The sequence below is a fragment of the Carcharhinus amblyrhynchos genome, chromosome 5 (assembly GCF_965287045.1).
Source record: "Carcharhinus amblyrhynchos chromosome 5, sCarAmb.v2.hapA, whole genome shotgun sequence".
NCBI lineage: Eukaryota > Metazoa > Chordata > Chondrichthyes > Carcharhiniformes > Carcharhinidae > Carcharhinus > Carcharhinus amblyrhynchos.
In genome coordinates, this window is record NC_137328.1 from 8557649 (window position 1) to 8570402 (window position 12754).

General features: G+C 47.0%; 1 protein-coding gene across 10 annotated transcripts in view; it reads left to right on the top strand.

Moving 5' to 3' along the window:
* plppr1 (phospholipid phosphatase related 1) overlaps positions 1 to 12754 on the top strand; it is a 153201-nt gene that overhangs the window by 88982 nt on the left and 51465 nt on the right. For all 10 annotated transcript variants that reach the window (XM_080188460.1, XM_080188459.1, XM_080188463.1 and 7 more), the window contains exon 3: positions 8599 to 8787. In XM_080188460.1, the coding sequence (XP_080044586.1) occupies positions 8599 to 8787 (189 nt within the window). The remainder of the gene's footprint in view (positions 1 to 8598; positions 8788 to 12754) is intronic.

Sequence of the window (12754 nt, forward strand, 5' to 3'; positions counted from 1 at the left end):
CTGTGTGGATGAGAGTGGGTGTCTTTGAAAGGAAAATGATACTTAAGACCTGCATTTATATAACGCCTCTCAAAACATCAGGACAGCCCAAACATCTTTTACAGCCTGAAAAGCTTTTTATTGAGTTTTGAAGTTTATTTAGTAGTGTCACAAGCCAGCTCACGTTAACACCGCAATGAAATTACTGCGGGAATCCCTTAGTCGCCACACTCCGGCGCCTATTTGGGTACACTGAGGGAGAATTTAGTATGGCGAGTGCAGCGCGTATTTCGCACTGTGGAAGGATGTGGAAGCTATTGAGAGGGTACAGAGGAGATTTACAAGGATGTTGCCTGGATTGGGAGGCATGCCTTATGAGGATAGGTTGAGGGAGCTCGGTCTTTTCTCCCTGGAGAGACAAAGGTTGAGAGGCGACCTGATACAGGTTTATAAGATGTTGAGAGGCACAGATAGGGTGGATTCTCAGAGGCTATTTCCCAGGGCTGAAATGGTCGCCACGAGAAGACACAGGTTTAAGGTGCTGGGGAGCAGGTACAGAGGAGATGTCAGGGGTAAGTTTTTCACTCAGAGGGTGGTGAGTGAGTGGAATCGGCTGCCGTCGGTGGTGGTGGAGGCGAACTCGCTGGGGTCTTTTAAGAGACTTCTGGATGAGTACGTGGAATTTAATGAGATTGAGGGGTGTAGATAGGACTGGTAGGTAGGGATATGATCGGCGCAACTTGTGGGCCGAAGGGCCTGTTTGTGCTGTAGTGTTCTATGTTCTATGAAACTCGAGCACTTGGAGAAATACACGCAGACACGGAGAGAACATGTGAGCACACACACACACACACACACACACACACACACACACACACACACACCCCCCCCCCCCCCCCCCCCATCAGTAAACCAAGCCTTCAGGGTACAAGATTCCACACAATGTTTTTTAGGTCGATGACCTCTTGTCAGGGCTGAAGGATGTTAGTGGGCTTTCAGATGGGGACATAGGTCAGGGAAAATTTGGGATGGAGGGGAGCAAGAAGTGGGTGAGTTCACTGAAAGGACGGTGAGCCTCTGTAACAGACTGACTGACAACAAGGGGTGATAGCGCAGAGCAAAAGGAACAGGTACAAGAACAAACAGTGGATTAGATTCATAGAATAGATTAATTCATCGGAATTCTACTGCCCTGCCTGCCACAGGAATCGGAGCAAGCGAGGGGAGGGCAATGAGAAGGACTGTTGACCTCAGGCGGGATTTTCCGATCTCAGATCGAGCAAGGCTACAAAATCCCACCCATAGAATTGAATAGGGCGGCATGGTGGCACAGTGGTTAGCATTGCTGCCTCACAGCGCCAGGGACCCGGGTTCAATTCCCGGATTGGGTCACTGTCTGTGTGGAGTTTGCACATTCTCCCTGTGCAGGTGTGGGTTTCCTCCAGGTGCTCCGGTTTCCTCCCTTAGCCCAAAGATGTGCAGGTTAGGTGGATTGGCCGTGCTAAATTGCCATTTAATGTCAGGGGGGTTAGGCAGGTAAATATATGGGGTTATGAGGATAGGATTGTTGTCGGTGCAGATTCGATGGGCCGAATGGCTTCTCTCTGCACTGTAGGGATTCTACGATTCAATGAATTTCTACAGTGCAAAAAGAGGCCGTTCAGCCCTTCAAGCCTGCCTTCCTGATTCGAGGGGTGCCTTAGACAGGCAAAGCACCCGCTTACAGTGGCTGTCCAGAGCTTGCTTTTCTCTGGGACTCGCTGCTAACCTGAAGCTGTGAGGGCAGGGGTGGCCCTCTGTGCCAGTACGGCTGACGAGGATTCTCTCGTGCCCTTACCATCCGCCTATTAGCTCGGTTCACAGGCTGATAATCAAACAGTTCAGCCATGTTATGTTCCTTGAGGGAGGCGGCACAGTGGATAGCACTGCCGCCTCACAGCACCAGAGACCTGAGTTCGATTCCCGGCTTGGGTCAGTGTCTGTGTGGCATTTGCACATTCTCCCCGTATCTGCGTGGGTTTCATTTGGGTGCTCCGGTTTCCTCCCACACTCCAAAGATGGAGTGGTTAGGTGGATTGGCCATGCTAAATTGACCCTAGTGTCAGGGGCAGTAGCAGGGAAAATATGTGGGTCTATGGGAATAGGGACTGGATGGAATGTGGTCGGCACAGACTCGATGGGCCAAATGGCCTCCTTCTGCATTGTTGGGATTCTGTGAGTCCTAAAGAATGATTTGAAGCCACAGATTCTGGCCCTAGACTGGCCTGGGAGCTACTTGTTCCCTGGAGTGGGATGTGGTTTGTGCTGTGGGGAGTACAAAGGAAATGCAGGAAGTAGCTGGAGGAGGAATGAGAAACAGGAGCGAGATAATTGTCTGAAATTATTGTGCCAGGCAATGGTGCAAGGAGGCCCTTCGGCCTGTCATGTTTGTGCCAGCTCTTTGAAAAAGCCTTTTCCTCCTGGTTCTTCAAACATTTTCTCATTCGAGTAATTATTATCCGAATCCCTTTGTGAAATGTATTATTAACTCTGCCTCCATCGTCCTTTCAAGTGATATGTTCCACATCCACTTTAATACTTTGTAGGTTTTGTGTACAATTAAAAACAGGGGATGCTGCAAAATCTTAGCGGGCCTGGCAGTGGGAGAGAGAAACAGAGTTAAAGTTTCGAGTCGCATGTGACTCCTCTTCAGATCCAACCCCTATTCACACCCAACTCGCAACATTAACTCTCGTCGGAACTCTATCATCACGCCCGCCACAATACCGGCATGGGCAAAGGTCCGAAATCTCCATTGGCCTCGGGCGGGAATTTCCATTCTCGCTCGAGCGAGGCTGTAATATCCTGCCCCCTGTCCTTCTCTCGCCTCAGATGCTAAAAGACATACTGAGTCATTCCAGCATTTTCTGTTTTTATTTCAGATTTCCAGCATCTGCAGTATTTCACTTCTATTGTCAAGTTTGTGTGTGTGTGTGTGTGTGTGTGTGTGTGTGTGTGTGTGTGCGCGCGTGCATGTGTGTGTGTGTATTTGTGTCTGTGTAGTGTGTGTGTCTGTTGCGTGCGTGTGTTTGTAAGTGTCTGTGTGTGTGTGTCTGTGTGTGTGGTCTGTGTGTGTTTGAGTTTGTGTTTGTGTGTGTGTGTGTTTGTGTATGTGTGCGTGTTGTGCATGTGCGTATGTGTTTGTGTGTATGTTTGAGTGTATGTCTATGTGTGTTTGTGTGTGTGTGTGTTTGAGTATGTGTGCTGAGTGTGTGTTGTGTGTGTGTGTATGTTTGAGTGTATGTCTATGTGTGTGTTTGTGTGTGTGTGTGTTTGAGTATGTGTGCTGTGTGTGTTGTGCGTGTGCATATGTGTTGTGTGTGTATGTTTGAGTATATGTCAGTGTGTGTCTTTGTGTGTGTTTTGAGTATGTGTGCTGTGTGTGTGTTGTGCGTGTGTGTATGTGTTGTATGTGTGTGTGTGTTTGAGTGTGTCTACGTGCGAGTTTGCGTTGTGTGTGTGTGTTGTGTGTGTTTGAGTATATGTGTGTGTGTGTTGTGCATGTGCATTTGTGTTGTGTGTTTGTGTGCGTGTGTTTTTTTGTCTTTCCCATTTAAGCCACTCTCCTGATCAGAATTGCACCGAAACAGATGGTTTGCAGCAGATGTCTTTGGGAGGACTTTTCAAATTTGTGCGACCTCGCTGTAACTATGCCACATCAATCTGGCATCTCCATGAATGTGCGCTGGCTATTTTGTGAGGTTATCTTTCTCCTGCTGCTTTTGTCTCGCGCTGCACATTCTGCAAAACTCTGCTGTCAGTCAGCTCTGGAATTCCCTCCCTTAAACCACCCCCCCCCCCCCCCCCCCCACCGATCCCCGACTCTCTCTCTCTCTCCCTCTCTTCCTGCTTTAAGACTCTGAGAATCCACGTCAGTCCTAGTGTCAGCTTCTGTGACTCTGTGTTAAATTGTGGACAGGAGCCGCTGCCATTTCATTACATTGGAGAGACCATACGAATTCGAGTTGCCTGCCGGAATTTTCCAGCTGTTCACGCCAACAGTGTTCTCCAGTCCCGCTGCAGTGAATGAAGCTTTGGCTGAGCGCCAAATTCTCCATCCTCGTTTGCGGCGGTAAATTCCAGCCATTGTTGTAGACGGACAAGATTTTTATATGAAATTCAGCAAGAGTTTGCGGTAGTTTTGGGTTGCCTCTGCTGATTGGCTCGTGCCATTCCGAGGTCAGATGAAAGCATGTTGGCCACCGAAGCGCGTATTGACCCCGTTCTATCAGCCAGTGAGGTGGAGCCTGCCCAGGACTCAGTCCATTTATTCAGTAAGCATCACTTTAACAAGGGCTCTACAGGGATAGATGCTGAGAGGATAGTCCCCTCCTCATGGAGGGAATCTGGAACTCAGGACCACAGTTTCAAAGTGAAGGGTTCCCCTGTTCAAGACAGAGGAAGAGGAACATCTTCCCTCAGAGGCACACTAGAGGTTTTTGGAACTCCCATTGTTAGGTTTGTTTTTTGCGAGAATCTTCTGTCCTTGATGCAAAGGCAAACACTAACCACTGTCCGATTCAAAAGTTCTTTATTCTTCTTACATATGCAAACTGGCAAGCCTTTGCTACCCAACTTCCACTCCTTGCTGGGAGTCAGGTAGCAAAGGCGCGCCCAATAATGGACAGTCCCCTTTATGTAGTTTTACAATCCTCATGGTCACATGTGTTCTGATGCAATATAGCAAATCACAAGACACCCTTTGTTCTAGTCAGGTTAACCATATCTAAGGTTGTAATATGGTTATGTTGAAAGAAAGAGAACTGTTAATGGGTAAGTTCATTAATCACAGATGTCTTAAGCTTGTCATTTTGAAATTAACTCACAGCAGGCTAAAGTTATTTATGCCTTTCATAAATTGCTGGTTTAGCAGGTTTTTGCAAAAGCTCATACTTGTGTGAGATATTAACCCCTTAATATCTCACCATCTCCAGAGCAGAGGGGGAGGTTGGGTCGTTGAAAATATTTAAGACCGAGATTGACAGTCAGGGAGTTGAGTTACGAGGGGGGTGGGGAGAGAGGTAGTGTTGTTAGGTAGTAGGCACGGTGGCACAGTGGTTAGCACTGCTGCCTCACAGTGCCAGAGACCTGGGTTCAATTCCAGCCTCGGGTCACTGTCTGTGTGGAGTTTGCACATTCTCCCCTGTGTCTGCGTGGGATTCCTCCGGGTGCTCCGGTTTCCTCTCACAGTCCAAAGATGTGCGGGTTAGGTTGATTGGCCGTGCTAAATTGTCATTTAGTGTCAGGGGATTAGCAGGGTAAGTTTGTGGGGTTATGGGGATGGGGCCTGAATGGGATTGCTGTCAATGCTGGCTTGATGGGCTGAATGGCCTCCTTTTACACTGTAGGGATTCAATGATTCTATGAAAGTAGAGTTGAGGGCACAAAAGTTTTAAAATGACGTTGGTGTGCATACTTCTTCAATTGATACAAGATCTTATTGTGCCTGAAGACGCTTGCATTTTTGATAGAACAATAGCCTGAAACATGGACAATTGTTTCGTACAAGGAGTTGCATCTTCGACATAATTTACTACCTCCGGATTTTCCAAATGCTAAACAATATCTTGTAGGGAATGCATTGGGGTATGAATGGCGGAGCAAGCTCGAGGGGCCAAATGGCCTCCTCCTGCCCCTATTACTTTTTCTCTTACGTGCGACAAACCATCAACAAAGGGCAAAATTTTCCGCTCATTTCATACCGGGGGTAGATCATCCAGCTGAGCTTATTGCTGTTTCTGAAAGGTTTTGATAGGACAGAGGACTATCTAGGGGGAGACCAAAACTAGGGAAGTAAACTCAAAGTAAGACAGCCACTAATAAATCTAGTGGAGAATTCGGGAGAAACCTTACACGGAGAGTGGTTAAAATGGGGAACCTGTGCAGCTGGTTGTAGAACCCATCCAATATTCATTCCATTGAAGCCAATGCAGTGTCAATCGGATGACGTTTATGAGAACTGACCCATTCTCCTGATAACAGCCCATGCAGTGAAGATGATGGAATACCACAGCTGAGATTTTCCATTCCCGCCTACAGCGGGATTCCTTGCGTGTGGGACGGAAAGTTTGACAGACCAGCAAGATTTACTGCTTCCGCTCAAAGCGGCTGGGGTAGATTGGATTGATAGTTTCAATCGTGTGTGTGCGTGTGTGTGTACACGTGCATATGTGTGCACACGTACATTTGTGTGCATGTATGTTGTGTATGTGTGTGCACACACGTGTGTATGTGTTTGATGGGGAAGAGTGTGGGCATATGGTGGCCAAGGTGATTAAGAAAGCATATGGCACGCTTGCCTTCATCAGCCAGGGCATCGAGTACAACAGTTGGCAAATCACTTTGCAGCTCTATAAAACCTTGGTTGGGCCGCATTTGGAATATTGCGTGCAGTTCTGGTCACCACTCTACCAGAAGGACATGGAAGTTTTGGAGAGAGTATAAACATTAGGACATTGCCTGGTCTCAAGGGTGTTGGCTATGAGGAGAGGTTCAATAAACCAGGATTGTTTTCCACTGGAAAGATGGAGGCTGAGGGGAGACCTGATAGAGGCCTACAAAATTATGAGAGGTATAGGCAGAGGCTTTTTCCCAGGGTAGAAGTGTCAATTAAGAGGGGGCACAGGTTCATGGTGAGAGGGGGAAAGCTTAAGGGAGATGTGTGGGGGAAGCTTTTCATGCAGAGGGTGATTGGTGCCTGGAACACGATGTCAGAGAAGGTGGTGGAAGCAGGCACATTAGCAACATTTCAGAGGAACCTGGATGGGTACATGGCTAGGGAGGGAATAGAGGCATATGGACTGAGTAATTCAGAAGGTTTTTTTTTAAGTTTAGTTAGGGCATCAAGATCAGCACAGGCTTGGAGGGCCGAAGGGCCTGTTCCCGTGCTATACTCTTTGTTCTTTGTTCATGTGATGGATGAAGTGAGTGGGACGAAAAGCTCCAGCAGGATTGGGTAACAAAGTGAGGGTTTGGTTTAAAAAAGATAGGAGGGGAAGGGGCAGCCAGTCACAAGGAGAAGAGCAAAGCGTGAAGAGAGAAGAGAAGAGAATTCCTTCGTATGTCGGAGGGAATAGTGATGCTTGGGACTGGGGAAGATGGGAAGGGCTGAGTGAGTATCAACTGTGGTTTATTAGAGAAAGAAAAGCATCCTGGAGAAAGGAGTGAGATGTCCTCGTGATTACCTTAGAATCTTAGAATCTCTACAGTGCAAGAGGAGGCTATTCAGCCCATCAGGTCTGCACCTACTCTTCGAAAAAGCATCCTAGCAAGGTCCACACCACACTCCCCTACCCCATCCCATCATTCTGAGCGTTTACCATGGCCAATGCATCTAACCTACACATAGAACCATACAATCATAGAATCTCTGCTTTGCAAAAGAAGGCCATTCAGCCTTCACCGATCATAGTCCCACCTAGGCTCTACCAAATAACCGCACATATTTACCCTACTAGTCCCCTGACACTAAGGGACATTTTAGCATGGCAAATCCACCAAACCTGCACATCTTTGGAGTGTGGGAGGAAATCGGAGCATCTGAAGGAAACCCTTGCAGACACGGGGAGAAGGTGCAAACTCCACATAGACAGTGACCCAGGCTGGGAATCGAACCTGGGTCGCTGGCACTGTGAGGGAGCAGTGCCAGCTTCTGTGTCACCCTGCCGCCCCCGAGTTGTCCCAGCTTCCAGCCCATGTCCAAATCCAACCTTATGTCATTCCGTGTAACTCCATTCGGAAATACACACTCAAGGAAGAAGTGACAGAATGAATTTGTCACCCTTAGCCATGCTCGAGATGAGAACACGGAATTAGAAACGTATTGCCAAAGTTTTACGTCTTGAACCCATCAGGACAAATGCAGAATGTCAAATTAGCAAAGCTCATTGCAACTTGGCTCATTCCGCCAGTGTTCTAAGTTCCTCCGACTCTTGGAGAACAACACTGGCAAAAGTCGGGTTAAATGTTACTCGGCAACGGTTTGTGTTTCCCGATCATGGTTACTGCAGTGGTTGCGAAATTCAGGACATCCCGACCTTCTTCAGATCTGAGAATTGGCCTTTCACCTGCAGGAAGAAGCTGCTTTTGGCATTCGCGCTGCGAGAGTGCGCTCTCCAGCTGGTCTACAAAGAAAGCGCAACTTAATTAGCCCGGCAAATGCCAGGCGCTGGAATCTCGAGCCCTCCAGCTCTTTCGCAGCCTTAACTTGTCCGGAAACAGATGGGGGGGAGGGGGTGATAAATATAGAGCTGATTTTGATGTTTAACTTGCAGCTTTTGCCATCAACATTGATCACTTAATGATTAGTGACACTGCATTGCCCTTTGGATAAAGTTGTGATTGAAAGCATCAGTTCTCTGGTGTACTGGGTACTGGCTCCTAGTTCCAAATGAAACATTTATTAGTGTCATCTGCCAAAAGACTTAGATAATGAGAGAATCAAAGCAGAGAATGTTTCGCTCTGTAGTGGAAGGATTGTTGGGTTGCTGGAGGGGGCGTGCACTCTGGGACTACCTGATCTGAGGCAGCTTTTGGTAGTAATGTCCGCTCATCTCAATGTTAACTATGCTGTACTTCCAGCTCGTCATCATGGCAGGGACCGTGCTTCTTGCCTATTACCTTGAGTGCACAGACACCTTCGAGGTTCACATCCAGGGCTTCTTCTGTCAAGACGGTGACTTAATGAAGCCGTACCCGGGACCCGAAGACAACAGCTTCATTTCCCCGCTCGTCCTGTACTGTGTTTTAGCGGCTACTCCGACCATCATTGTAAGTAAAACAGACCACGCGGCACAACCCCTCTCCATCTCCCGTGTCAATGCCTATCCATCTCGATCGGTCATTCTTTTGTTGAACCCTCCCAGTCTTTCACTCCCTCTCTCCCACTCTTCTTCAAACACAATTGCTGCACTTGCGTCTCCCCGTCACTTGTTTCCCCCTCAGTGGTTTTTGTCCTGTCTCTCCCCCTCTCCCTCCATCCGAAATCTACTCCACGGAATGTTATGCCTTTTGCAACCTCAGTGTGTGCACTTCATTTAGAAACAAGGATAGTGGCACGTGGAGCAATCAGGTCCTTTTCTGTTCAGTTTGACGGCACCGTTGTTCTGTGTTATAATTTGTAAGATATTTTTCTATTGCCAATCCCTTCCCTAATGCTGCTAATGCTTTGCTTTGTTTAATTGTCAGTGTTCAGACACTAGTCTCTGATAACCAAACAGAGGCTCTATCATCCTAATAAAATTATTGCTGCTTCACTGGGTACCTCTAATGAAGAGCCATTTGTAATCTCTTGCAAGGGATCTTCACACACTCCATATTCATTCCACTCCTATGAGAACAATTTCACATTCAATACTACTGATGCCAATGTGTGTGTATGCGTCTGTGTGTGTGTTTATCTTTGTGTTTGTGTCTGTGTACGTGTTTAGTGTGTATGCATGTTTGTGTGTTAGCATGTGTGTCTCCGTATGTGAGTGCCTTTGTGTGTGATGTGTGTCTATGGACACGTGCACATGTGTGTGTAAGTCAGGGTGCGGTGCTTATGTGTATGTGTGAGCGTGTGTGCCTGTATGTGTGTATGTCTGTGTTTATGTTGGCATGTGAACATATGTTTCTGTGTGTGTGTATGTATGTGTCTATCTGTATGTATGTGCGTGTGTGTGTGTGTCACTGTGTGTGCATGCACATGTTTGTGTGCATGTGAGTGTGTGTATGTATGCATGCGTGTGTGTCTGTGCATGTGAGTGCATTTGTGTGTGCCTGCATGTTTGTATCAGTGTGTGTCTCTATGCATGTGTGTGTGTCTATGCATGTGCGTGTGCGTGTGTCTCTATGCGTGTGTGCGTGTATGTGTATCTGTGTGTGTGTGTTTCTGTGTGTATGTGTGTGCACGGTTGCGTGTTTGTGTGAGGAATTTGCACAATTTAATTTGAGAAGAAGGCTTTTCTAAAAATAGCTTTTATTTTCCACATGCTCATCTACTTAATGCCTCCTCTGCTGTCATTTTTACGAGTAATCTAATCTATTTTAATTAGAAAGGTCCCTTGCCAAGCATTAGAATTTTGTGAGATCTGTCATCTTTGACACTTTGTTATTTGCTGTAGCATTTGCTTTTTCTACATTCCAGATCATTGTATGTTACGATGGATTAGTTTAAACTAAAATAATTGAAATGTTTGATGCAGGTTTGCAGAAACTTGCTGGTTGGTTGTGTTCAGTCCCAGAATAGCAGTGGTATATTTTTTGGGGGCACTCAGAACTTTATCGCAACTTGAAAACATTTTGGAAGTAGTGTCTCCTGAGAACTGTGGTTCCTTTCTTACTCCCTTGTTCCATCCCTCACCAACTATTTCACCATTTCAGGGGGAAGCTGGAAGTAGTCGTTAATATTCTGCTGCAGGTTCCTGCTCTCTGAAGACATGTCTTTAAAAATAAGAGAACGTTTCTGCATTTGACATGCGATTTTCTGTTCTGACAGTCACGATGGACGTATTAGAAAACCAAAAACATTTTGTCGTGCAGTCCCAGTTCCTAAGAGACAGAAGTTATTGCCCTGAGGAAAGGCTGAGGGACTTGAGGTTATTTTCGTTAGAACATAAGAAATAGGAGCAGGAGTAGGCCATCTAGCCCTTCGAGCCTGCCCCGCCATTCAATAAGATCACGGCTGATCTGAAGTGGATCAGTTCCACTTTCCCGCTTTCTCCCCATAACCCTTAATTCCCTTGTCTATCAGAAACCTATCTACCAGTGACTTAAATATATTTAGCGAGGTAGCCTCCACCACTTCAACGCGCAGAGAATTCCAGAGATTCTCCACTCTTTGAGTGAAGAAGTTCCTCCTCAACTCCGATCTAAACTGCCCCCCCTCTTATCTTGAGGCTGTGCCCTCTAGTCCTGCTATCCTTTCTGAGTGGGAAGAATCTCTCTGCCTCTACCCTATCCATCCCTTTAGAGAGAAGAAGGTTAAGAGGTGACCTCATTGAGGCATACAAGATGATCAGAGGATTAGATAGGGTGGACAGTGAGAGCCTTTTTCCTTGGATGGTGATGGCTAACACAAGGGGACTTAGCTTTAAATTGAGGGTCGGTAATTATAGGACGGATGTCAGAGGTAGGTTCTATACTCAGAGGGTAGTAAGGGCTTGGAATGCCCTGCCTACAGCAGTTGTGGACTCGCCAACTTTAAGGGCGTTCAAATAGTCAGTGGATAGGCATATGGATAACATTGGAATGGTTTAGGTTAGAGGGTCATTAGATTGGTTCCACTGGTCGGTGCAACATCGAGGGCCGAAGGGCCTGTACTGCGCTGTTATGTTCTATGTTCTACGTAACATTTGGTCCCCTTATTTGAGGAAAGGTGTAGTGACTTTGGAGGCAGTTCAGAGGAGGTTCACTAGATTGATTCCAGAGATGAGGGGTTTGTCGTACAAAGAGAGATTGAACAGTTTAAGCCTACGCTCTCTGGAGGGGAGATCAGATGAAGGTGTACAAGATGATAAGAAGTATGGATAAAGTAGACTTGGAGCGGATCCTTCCTCTTGTGGAGCATTCTAGAAAGAGAGGTCACAGTCTTAGGATAAGAGGAAGCAAATCTAAAACAGAGTTGAGGAGAAACTACTTATCCCAAAGGGTTGTGAATCTGTGGAATTCACTACCCCAAAGTGTGGTGGATGCTGGGACAGTGAGTAAATTTAAGGAGTTAGACAGATTTTTAATTGGTAATGGGTTGAAGGGGTATGGGGAGAAAGCAGGAAAATGGGGATGAGGAGCTTATCAGCCATGATGGAATGGTGGAGCAGACTCGATGGGCCGAACGGCCTAATTCTGCTCCTATATCTTATGAACTTCGTTCCAAATGGAGCCAAAAGGTATTCGTAGAGAAGGTCTCTCTGCAGGAGGTAGGAACTCCAGAGGCCGTGAAGTGAATGGTGGGTTAGGACTCAATGACAGGTGCTCCACCACCTTCTCAAGGGCAAGTTTTGAGTTTATTTATTAGCACCACAAGTAGGCTGACATTAACGCTGCAATGAAGTTACTGTGAAAATCCCCTAGTCACCACACCTCAGCACGTGTTTGGGTGCGCTGAGGGAGAATTTAGTTAGCATGGCCGATGCGCCTTTACCAGCACGTCTTTCGGACTGTGGGAGGAAACTGGAGCACCTGGAGGAAGCCCACACAGACACGGGGAGGACGTGCAAACTCCACACCGCCAGTGGCCCAAGCCGGGAATCAAATCCAGTTCCCTGGCACTGTGAGGCAGCAGTGCTAACCACTGTGCCACTGTGCCACCCCAATTAGCAATAAGCAATAAATGCTGGCCATACCAGTGATGCTCACACCCCGTGATCGAACAAAATAAAATCGTCCTTGTTACATGCCCAAAATATCTGACCCATTCAATACAATCTTAAGGGGCGCCTTTGCAATTTGATGCCCATGGCAACAGCAAATGGTGGGAGCATTCCCCGTATGTCCATCTATCAGGGATGAGCTAAGACTCTCTAAGGGGCTGGACTCTGCCTTCTTGATAAGACTTTCCCCTTTATCTTTAGAGATGCATAAATCTCGAGTGGGGTGTCGAGGGTGTTCCCCTCAAGTGAGGAGCTGAACTGCTCCGTCTCACCCCGAGATTCCTGTGCCGTATTGACAACTCCGGTTGGATGCAAAGGCAAAATACCTGGACATCTGTCATAAAAAACTGAAACTGCTGGGGATACGCTGGCAGAATGTGCGGCAC